General features: G+C 39.6%; 1 protein-coding gene across 1 annotated transcript in view; it reads left to right on the top strand.

Moving 5' to 3' along the window:
* The window catches only part of LOC109212016 (F-box protein CPR30-like), a 7,110-nt gene extending 1,959 nt beyond the window's left edge, over window positions 1-5,151 (top strand). The window contains exons 3-4 of the mRNA XM_019375628.1: window positions 4,894-4,968; window positions 5,077-5,151. Coding sequence (XP_019231173.1) covers window positions 4,894-4,968; window positions 5,077-5,151 — 150 coding nt within the window. The remainder of the gene's footprint in view (window positions 1-4,893; window positions 4,969-5,076) is intronic.
* The last annotated feature ends 6,607 nt before the right edge of the window (window positions 5,152-11,758 follow it).

Genomic DNA, 11,758 nt, shown 5'->3' with positions numbered 1-11,758 from the left:
ATATTTTCTTTTCTCCTAAAACTTTTTTTTTGAATTTTTTTTCCCTTGTACATCTTCATTTGAATTCGTCCAAAATATAAATTTAATTTTTTCTTATTAGTTATAAATCTACAAATTTTTATTAATAATTGATATTTCTGTATTATATGCCTAAAAATTTAATTTTTCTTCTCCTTTGACTTTTTAATAAAATTTTAATTTTTTAAGATATGATTATTAATATCAATTATCTTTTAAGATTATGCTTTATTTCTTTGTATGATTTTTGGCATTATAACTCAAAACGCTTTCTGATTTGAAATTGTCACAACCCAATTCCATATCAGGTCGTGATGGGTCCAGCATCCGCCGCTAGACAAGCCAACTGTGAACAACCTAGTGATTTTCATTTTTATTTAAGAATTTTCAACCACAAGTTTTACTTAAATTTAAGCATTTAGTATTTAATGAAATTTCAAAGCAACCAATGCAAGAACCACTAGACAAAATCATGAATATAATTTTTACAACCCAAAAATAATAGTCTACTAATGTGTGTTCCAGGGTCTAGTGTCACAAGTACGAGGGCAACTAGTAGAATGTACAAAAATATAACTATCCTACTGCCTGAAATAGAATACACAGTAATAACAAAAGGAGAGACTCCGGCATGCTGCTGAATGGCTCAGAAGGGGGCAGCTCACCGTGAAATCTCGATCAAGTATCAGGAATGCGCGTCGGGCGAGTAGCTAGATGCACCTGCCTCAAATCCTGTACAATTAAGTACAGAAGCGTAGTATGAGTACATAAACAATATATACCCAGTAAGTATCCAGTCTAACCTCGAAGAAGTAGTGACGAGGGGTCGACTTGACACTCGCTAGGGCCCATAAGTGTTACCTAAGCATGAATAACATGAATAATAATGACAGCTTAAGAACCGGGAGAGGCAGTCTTTGGCAATATGATATAATAGCATGGTGATTAACTATTGTGTGACCAATCTCTTCAAAAAGCACTTGTTGAAAGGCCCATTATCATTGTAGTTTCATAAAATACGTCGATTGCATCTGAATGTCCCTGAGACAGCTAAATTACCATCACAAACAATTTGAGGTTAATTAATACGTAGTTTGAAATCTTTGTGAATTTATGAAAATAGGAATTGATATTTTAGTTCCTATTTTTTTTTGGTGACTAAAGCAATCTTATCTCATCCTCGCTCAATGGTCTGCAAATATTTCACACCTTACTGTCCAACCAAAACTGCACAAATTAGTCATCTTGTTGATTTAATTATTGGCAGACCGTCGATTAAGGATGAGATATGATTGCTATAGTCACATCCTGTCGCACCCTTTTTTCACCTTAATCCCTCTTTAAAAAGAGATAAAGTTGTTTTTAAGAGCGAAAGAGTTATCAAAATTAAAAGTGTAACAAAATATGTATTTAAAAAGAATTTTCCAGAGTCGCCACTTGACATTTGGTTTTGGTATGCCAAGTGACCATTTAAAAAAATAATTTTTCCTTTTAAAACACATTAAGACTCTAAAACATAGTCCGCACCAGAAATTCTAAGTAAGCCAGTAAGGGTGTTCATTTGACTTGAAGAAAAGGTATTAGGCATTCCCCAAGTCCGTGAAATTTACGGTTGCATACATAATCTAGTTGGCTTTTAAAAATACTCGAATTGAGGTAAAACACAGAAAAGAAAAATAAACATAAAAAGAGGTTCGAGGTTGTCTCAACCTAAATAAAATAAAAGAAGAATAAAAGGAAAATAAAAAGTTATAAAGGTCCTGTACTAGTCTATACTACTGCTTCCTCGAATGATGTACGTCATGGCCTCCAATTGCATCCACTACGGGTTATTTGTCATGATCCAAAACCAACCGTCGTGATGGCGCCTATCGTCGAACTAGGCAAGCCACCATCTCCACACAGTAAAATCTTTGAAAATATATACGGAAGCAATTAATATTTAAGAAAATCCTTTTTAAAAACAAAAAATAAACCACGCAATACAAATCTCTCCCAAAATCGGGGTGTCACCGAGTACTTGAGCATCTATACCGGGATACAGTCTACTACAAAGTCTAAGGAATAAGAACTAAAACACAAATAAAGATAATGAAGGAGAGTCAAGGCCTGCGAACGTCATGTAGCTACCTCGATAGTCTCCCGAGATCCTGTCTCCTCACTCAGCAGCCGCTATGACCGGAAGCACCTGGATCTGCACACGAGGTGCAAGGTGTAGTGTGAGTACAACCAACCTAATAAGTAACAAATCCAACCTCTGGAGTGAAAGGTAGTGATGAACTCAACCGGCACAGTTCAATATAGAAATAACAGTGCAAAAACGTAGGCATGCTTTCAAGTTCAATAGATAACTCAAAACAGTAAAATAGATCAAATCTGAATGACATGAAGAATATAATTCCTCTACTTCTACATGCCATTGCACATGCTCTATGTGATGCACCATGCTGACAGCCTCATGTGCTCACACTCTCAAATGCTCAATCACTCGAACTGTATATGACCCATACGGCCCAGGGAAGATCCATCCCGGAATATATACATCACTGACCATCAGTTACCCAGTACCGAGTAGGGACAATCCGGCCCGTGAAGAAGATCCATCTCCGGGTATATAATGCTTCGGACAAGATCCATGTCCACGGAAGATCCATCCTTCAATATAATCAACCGCGCTTACTAGGGGTGTGTGCAGACTCCGGAGGGGCTCCTTCCGCCCTAGCGCTATCATAAATTAGTATAACTGCTGCAGCGTGCAACCCGATCCCATAAATGTCACTCATGATCAGGCTCTCGGCCTCACTCAGTCATCAATCTGTCCAGTCTCACTTACGGGCTCACAATGTCATGAAACTAGCCCGAACATGATGATATGATGTATCAATAAATAATAACAAAGACTGAGATATGATATGAAATGAATGAATATGACTGAGTACGAAATATCAATGATACCAGTTAGTCAACAGCAAGAAACGACCACTACAAGTCCCAACAGTACCAGGATATAGCCTAAACATGATCTCTAGCATGATTGACAACTCAATTACTTTAACACATGGTGAAAACACGAATATCAACAAGATAGGACCACTATACAGTGCTATGGAATCGACCAGGTCACACTTCTCACGGTGCACGCCCGTCACTTGGCATGTGCGTCACCTCAGTACCAATCACATAACACATAATTTGGGGTTTCGAACCCTCAGAACCAAGTTTAGAAGTGTTACTTACCTCAATCCGAGTAAAACTCTACTCCAACACACCTTTGCCTCTCAAATCGGCCTCCAAACGTTCCAAATCTAGCCACAAGCAGTACCACAATCAATACGGGCTAAAGGAATCAATTCTACAGGAAATTACAAAGTTATAACTCAAAAATCCGAAATCGGCTCAAACCGGGGCCCGGGCGCACGTCTTGAAATCCAACAAAAGTCACAAAACCCGAAAGCCCATTCGACCACGAGTCTAGCCATACCAAATTTATCAAAATCCGACATCAAATCGCCACTAAAACCCCCAAAATCAACTCTCCAAATCCCTAGCCTCACACCCCCAAATTTCACCTTTAAACACACCAACTAGGTGGGAAAATCAATGAGGAACCAAATATATTGAATAAAAATGAACACAAGGAACTTACCTCAAGAATCTCTTTAAAAATCCTCTACAAAATCTCCAATATCCGAGCTCAAAATGTTAGAAATGGTGAAAATTTCGGAACCCTCATTTATATAGGTTCTGCCCAGCGGTATCGCTTCTGCAGCCTCACAGGAGCGACTCCAAGCCCACTTCTGCGGCTAACTCCGCACCTACGTCCAAACTTCTGCTCCCGCGGACACGCTTCTGCGAAAAACATCCGCTTGTGTGGAGCCCAGCTACACCGGCCACTTTCGCTTCTACGGCCCCTCTGCCCGCATCTGCGGTCACGTAGGTACGGGAAAACCATCGCCCCTACGACCATTTGCTTCCTCACCTCAAACTACGCATCTGTGCTTCCCTCTCCGCTGTTGACACCCATTTTTTCCTATATATTTTCAATATGCAAAATACTTTCTAAATAGCGCATATATACATATATAAGCATGTCCAAGCATTTTTTTTTATAATTTTTAAGGTTTTAAATTGATTTATTTCCCTTTTATTTCATCCATAAAATTCCAATTATTATGTCCAAAATTATTATTTGGGTAATTCATCTATTGAATTTTCATATTTATGCCAAACTATGGCAAAAATAATTTTTTACATATTTTTACAAATTCATTTAGTATTTTTAAAGCTAAATCACAATTGCAATATTAGCCATTTTTAAGGTTTAATTGTGTCTTATATTCATAAAATTGAGTATGGTATTTTTAAATTGTTAATTATGTGTTATAAAGTATTTTAGTATTTTCAATTTATTCTCAGAAGCCATTTACTATTTTTTATAAATTAAAAGGGGAAAAAGTGGCTATTTAAATTTTAGCCTAAATTGGCTTTCAATTTAACCCCAAATCAAAACCCAATTCCCCATCCCATTTCTAATTTAACCCGAACCCTAAACCCTTTAAAACCAACCGAACCCAGATTCCCCACCTACCCTTTTAATCTAGGCCGTTGATCATTCAGATCAACGGCCACCATCGCCCCTTACCTTAATTAATCCCAAACGACCCCAAAACCCTACCATTTGTTACAATCCGCCGCCTTAGAATCCCCTTCCTGTCAAACTCTCTCTGCAACACCGCCTAAACCCTAGCCGCCGCCACCCAAATCTACCCTAATTCCCTTCAATCCCCACCTAATCCATGGACTCCAATAGTGATTGGAGGCATGTACTCGTCTCCTATGTCTACTGGTTACCTATTTTCGTGGTTCCATGGACAGATCTTGAAGGGATCTGGTCCAATCCCTGCTCAACTTCGATCTCTGGTCTTTTTTCGGCCATCCATGGCTGTTCAAGTAAGGTCCTTAACTTTTCCGGCTAGATCGGTAACTTTTCAAAGTCTTTCTCACTTTCTCTGGGTTCTTTGAAACCCTAGCTTTAAGAGCTTTTCGATTTTCTTTCAGATCTGTCTTAGATCTGTGCACGTTATGAACTTCTTGATGTTTTCCAAAAGGTTTTTCGATTTCCTTTCAAAGTGACTTTTCATTTTTAAATTAGGGTTTCTTAAAACTCTTCTTAAAGACCTCTTCTCCGATTTTCAGTGTTGTTTTACTATGTTTAAACGATGTGCTTATGTTTTTCTTCTATCTGGTTCTTCCTGTTGAAACCCTAGGTACTTTTGGGTTTTAACCGAGTTCTGAAGCTGTCTTTTGTTTGTTTGTATGAATGTTTGTTTTGATTGAGTCCTTTGTGTTTGAATCATGTTTTGCTTGACTTACCTGGTTCTGAGTTCTTACCATTTTTAACTCGACTATGGCATAAACCCTAATTTCTTAAAAGGATTTTCCTCACTTATTTTACTATGAGTTCTTTATTTGTTTCTTACTTTCTTTACCTGTTAAGACTGATTTATGCAATTAAGACTGATTTCTGCACTTTGGCCCTACGTATGATCCATGACTACTTGATCTTGTTGCCTACTGTGCTTCGAGTAAGTTTCTTTACTACTGAATCCTAGCTTACTTCCGCTACTGCTGTATGTTTAATTTGCTCCTCTTTGACAATATGTTTGACCCTGCATGTCTAGCATGCCTGTCCATCCCTTGTTATTCATATGTTGAAAAGCAGAGTCATGATTCTTTCTTGATTGATCTTGATTTCCTCAATGTTACGACTGATTGCAAAGGGTTCCTTTATAAACCCTAATTTTTACTCACTTTTGTCTAAATTGATTGATTCCCTTCCTTTCATTACTATGATATTTTTACCTTGAATCCTTTCCCAAAATTAAGCATATTTTTTACTTAGACTTAAATATTTACCTTATACTTTTACTACCCCCTTATATGGCAAGAATCAATCTATCCCAAACTGATTTCTTTCCTTTGTTTGACCCCGTTAGTATCCGTTCAAGCTGTGATTCCCTGATTAAAAGGAAGTACTTGTGTTAATTGATTCTGATTGTGGTTATTTCCATGTTTGAGTTGAAACTTTACTTGTTACCTTATTCTTCACTCGTTTTCAAAACTATAAATACCCTAGCCTCTCTTCTTTCAAAAGACGAACAATTGAGTTCAGAACACACACTTACACACTCAAAACTCTTTCCTTCTCTATTATTACTTGTGCTACTGCTTTGTCTAGCCGGCTGAAAGCCAAAGCTAGACTGTGGAATCCTGCTTATTTTACCTTTCTGCACCTTGCTTTCTCTACAGGTATGTCCTAGTTAATTTTTCAAGCCTCAACAACAATATGCTTCTTTAATTGTTTCAGTTTCCCTCATTCTTGTTTACTTCTGCTTGTGGTTCTGCAGTCAAGTTACGTTACTAGCATGCTGTAATATCCCCTTTCCCTCTAGATTAATGCACTCCCTTATGTTTGTCACTTACTATGAACTTGCTATCCTAAGTCCCTATTCCCTCAATGTGATTATGTTCTTTCTGACTAGCCTGTGATCATGCCAGTATCAGCCATTGCTGTGCATGTCCAACTAGTCCTGAGACCAATGGGGTTATGTGTTCACAGTCAGATGTATGTGTGTCCCAAACCCCTTGACCCCTTTGTATGACTGTGATTCTGTGTGTGATCCCATCTTGGGAATTTGAGTTTAATTTACAACTGTTTCAATCACCTCTGTCACTAATTGCTTTCAAAATGGACTGTTCGTACAACTTCTTTAAACAAATCTCTTTCAACATGTGTTCTGCACTTTCACTATACTCTTAGAATCTAGGTTCTGCCCCTCTTGTGTGAGCCTTGCCTTGGGACCCTTGAGCTCCCTCTGAACTTGGACACATAAGGGCCGGCCCTTCCACACTGCACTAGTTCTATTTGATTATGCAAATCTGGGTGTGAGCACTGCCCGGGATCCCTTGAGGCCCTTAGGGAACTTTGACATACCCAGATATCAGAAAGGCTTTGAAATATTTGCATTGAAGTGATTAATTACACAACTCAGAGAAGAAGTCAAGATCAGGCTTCCTTTGGTTGTAATTTCTTATTCTGCACTTCCTTTTGTAATTCAATCATTTGGTCTGTAATAATTTATAAACATTATGGGGTTGGCTAGTGAAAAGGGATGGGGAATATGCATGTTTTAGCTATTAAAAGGGTAGAAAGCATGTTACTAGGTTTACATTCCTACTTGCGCAATAGAATCCATGCTTAGGACTCATTTCATGCATTAGAGATCCTGTTCCTTAGGATTTACACTTATCATTTTTCAGCATGTCCATTTCACTATCATACCACTTAGCAATTCCTGCGTTAGATGTATTAATAACCGGTATTTCTGCAATCATGTTCCTACTGCCATGTACACTTAGAGATCCTATTTAGGCTAAACAACATTAACGAATATATCATCTCTGCATGCCCTAGTAACTGTAATATTTTTGCATATAGAAATCCTGTTTAGGATTCTGCATATATACATCATTCTGCACCTCTTTTCATTTAGATACCATGTCTTTAGGATCTCACTTATATTCGCTTAAGCACACTTAGGCTAATTACGAATGCATGAAAAGGAATAAAACAATTTCATTTAGTCTTTACAACTAATTGGCCATAATTTCTATGTGCTGAACACCTAGAACAACATGTTTAGGTAATAACAATAGTCTCCAACTGTCAGTAATCCTGAATAACTACTGAATCCTGTTCACGCCTAGGCAAGCCTTAGGTAATTACTTAGATAAAACTAGAACTGCCTCTGTTTAATTATCAACTGCTACAACCAGCAGACAGGCCTGATTCAGACTTATTTTCTGAGTTATATAATGAATGTGGTTCTGACTCAAACACCCTGCTTTAGGATTTAAATTTCTGACTTTAACTGTGTTTAAGTCATGCTGCTTATATGCATTATTTGCGGAGCTATACATGAGCCTTTTAATTATTTATATGTTTCCCCTCTAAATGCAGTTCTACTTGTTTTGTATGTCGCCTTAGCATTTTACCTTTAAACCTAAGAGTCAGCTTAGAACTTCCTTCTTATAGGAATAGTAGTCCTAAATTCCTCCGGGACTGATAGGAATGGGACGGGTAACAGCATGCAATAGAGGTCGAGACCAATCCTCGCTTTAATACCTTCACGGGGTGGGAAGGGTAGATATGGATACGATGACCGGTGCGCTAATACCACGTGTAGCCCCTCTTTTGAGGAGTGATTACCGGGTATTGCATTGATGTGATCCATATTACAAACAAACATAGGACCCCTTTTTCATTCACAAGCATGCTTAGATTATAACTCTTTTCAAACCTTGTTTTTATTGTTTTTCAAACACTTGTGTATTTAAATTTAAAATCCCCTATTATTTGAGCCTTATTTGTTTACTTGCTAATTGCACAAATTCACAAAAAACTATCTGGCCGGGAACCACACTAGTGGATCCTGAGGGGTGCCTAACACCTTCCCCTTGGGATAATTTCAAGCCCTACCCTATCTTTGGTTATCCAATGTAGTTGTAGTTGAACCCTATAGGTGCCCAAACGCACCTTAAAAATCGTTAGGTGGCGACTCTTCAAAATACCCAATTCCCAAAAGGAAATGAGTCTTTACACCCCATGAATGTCGAAACCCGTACTCCTCCCCGATGGAAGGGGAAGAAAAAAAAGGGGGCGGGACAACATGGCGACTCTGCTGGGATTTTTAGGCTTTTACCATTTCAGATTGTTCTTGTGAATTTGTACCTCTCCCTATGTGCAATTATTGTTTTAATTCCTTTGAGCATTATATTTCTTCTTTAAAAGCAAAACAGACATATCTCCTTTGTTTTCTTTCCTTTGTTGCTTTAAATTATGCAACTGCTGTATTTATCGCTTTCTTAACATGCAAATATATGTCAACATGCTTTTAATTATTGCATAATCATGCTCAACATCATACTCCACTCGTGCCAAACAAATACTATAGCAACGCTTATAATGAGTGGTTGCGCTCTTCCTATATCATTACCCCCTAAATTTGGAAAGGCATATTTGCGGTAAAACTAGTCGATCAACGGTGCAGTCGATAGTTCCGAGCCTTCCCCCTTGAGTTGTCCGCTCAAGGGTACTAATCTAAAACCCCATAGAAACCTTACTCTATTCCAATTGCTCATGCATCATGGTCAAACCTAGCCGGATCAGTTATGTTGTCCCCATAATGATCTTTTAAGATAGCCTTGTCCAAAGTCCATTGGGTTTCCCTAAACCCTAACGGGCGTCACCACGTTCTGTGCATTCATTTGGAGAACTAGATGCTTCATACTAATTGTTGATGTTAAATAGTCGAGTCTGGTGGGGGTAAGGGCCTAACCTTGTTTGTCTTGCAGAAAGATGAGGCATGAAGTCCCCGGATTTGGCATGGTCACCAAAATCCACCCAAGATTGCTGAGTTGATGGGAAGATTTGCATTCTAGTGACAAAATCTCAAAAGGGTTGAAGACTGTCAAGAGGCTGAAGGGACCGAAGGTGGACATCTAGCGAGAGCGTACCTGTTGCTGGGACTTCGCGAGTTGGGGAAGCTGTTCGACGGAGCCAAAGATGCCGAATCTGGGGAAGGTCCTTCTGGGACCAAGTAGATAGGAGTTTATCCTTTTCGTTTTAAAATGTAACAAGGCCAATGGCCATTAGTAACTTTGATTTCTTGTTTATTTAGTGTCAATTTGGGATTCGTCTTATTTTTATCAATAAAATGAGGCATTTAGCATTCTAAGTTCTCCAAATCAATCTGTCGCTAGGCCTACCTCGGGCACAACGAGGTCCCCAAATTAGGACACGCTTTACATTCCTGCACTACGTATTTAAATATTGCAATAATTTTTATGACCCTCACTAACTTGGTTACCTTTTTTTGTTTTATTTCTGTTTTGTTATTCCCCTCCCCAAAGGTTAGTTCGTGCACTCTGGCAACATCATCTTATTCCACGAGATCCAGGGGCCCTCCACCCACTCCTCCTCTTAGTCCTGTTAAGAACAAGAACAAAAGCAAGATGGAAGATTTGAACAACATCAGAAAAGAGAACGCAACAGCAGAGGCCATTGATGGCCATGGTATTCGGGTTCCCGATGAAAATGTGTCACAACTTGAACAGAAATTGTTGAGGTTTCAGGAAGAGCTCAATCAGGTTCGAAATCTGGCCAACCTTTCATTCTCCCTCAGCACCCCGGATGCCAACTTCCCCAATGATCAAAACCCCACACCTCCTCAAAATATCCCAAAACAAAAAAATCATCCCATCGCTCTGCCAAAGAACCAATGCAACACTTGCCATACCCCAAACAATGGTCCACTACTCATCCCAGAATCTCAAAACTCCGCAAATGACCATTTCCACGCCCATACGCCAGGCCACCATAACAATCCCATCTACGTGGAGACCATGCCACACTCCACCCAACCTGTATTTTGCACACCTGAGTCTGATGAAAAGGATCTGCTCATCAGAAACTTGGACGAGGAACTTAAGAAACTAACCAGCCGAATTCAGGGCGTCGAAGGAAGCAAAGGGATCGAAGGGTTGAACTATGAGGACCTCTACATACAACCTGATGTCGAACTGCCTGAGGGGTACAAACCTCCTAAGTTCGAAATGTTTGATGGTACAGGTGATCCAAGGGTCCATCTAAGGACATACTGCGACAAACTGGTCGGAGTAGGAAAAGATGAAAGGATCCGCATGAAACTGTTCATAAGGAGTCTGAAAGGAGATGCGCTATCTTGGTACATTAGCCAAGATCCCAAGAAGTGGTCGAGCTGGGTAGGTATGGCATCTGACTTTATGGATAGATTCAGGTTTAATACAGAGAATGCGCCAGACGTGTTCTATATCTAGAATCTGAAGACGAAGCCCACAGAAATGTTTCGCGAGTATGCTACTCGCTGGAAGTCCGAAGCTGCTAAGGTCAGACCCGCCTTAGAAGAAGAACAAATGAACAAGTTCTTTGTCCGGGCTCATGACCCGCAATACTATGAACCGTTGATGCTGATTGAGAACCATAAGTTTTCCGACATTATCAAACTGGGCGAAAGAATTGAAGAAGGTATCAAAAGCGGTATGGTTACAAACTTTGAGGCCTTGCAAGCTACAAATAAGGCCTTACAGTCCGGTGGTGTGTCCAAGAAAAGGGACGTAGGGGCCGTGATGGTTGCATAAAGGACTAAGTCTCCCCTAAAATACCAAACTTACCCAACACCTCCACTCACATATCAGCCCACCCCAAATTACCAAGCACCTTCACCCTCATACCAAGCTCCACCACAAACTTATCAGTCACCTCCACCTCCTGCATATCAACCTACTTCACCCAGATACTCCTAACCCGCTCATGTCTGCCAAACCTATAATGCTCAACCGTCCCACTATCAGTCACCTCCTGCACGCCAAAACTTCCCTAGACCTCGACCTAATTTTGATTGCAGACCTCCAAAACAATATACAGCCATCGCCGAACCTATTGACCAGTTGTATGAGATACTCAAAACTGCTGGTTATGTCACCCCCATCCCTGCTGCAACCCCTGAGAATCCTTCTCAATGGGTTAACCCAAACAAGTCCTGTGCATATCACTCCGGCATGAAAGGACACACCATCGATGAATGCCGCTCCTTAAAAGACAAGATACAGTCTTTGATTGATAACAAAGTCATTGTGGCAA

Source organism: Nicotiana attenuata, unplaced genomic scaffold (assembly GCF_001879085.1).
Source record: "Nicotiana attenuata strain UT unplaced genomic scaffold, NIATTr2, whole genome shotgun sequence".
NCBI classification, from domain to species: Eukaryota; Viridiplantae; Streptophyta; class Magnoliopsida; order Solanales; family Solanaceae; genus Nicotiana; species Nicotiana attenuata.
This window is presented reverse-complemented; position numbering and strand designations above follow the sequence as displayed.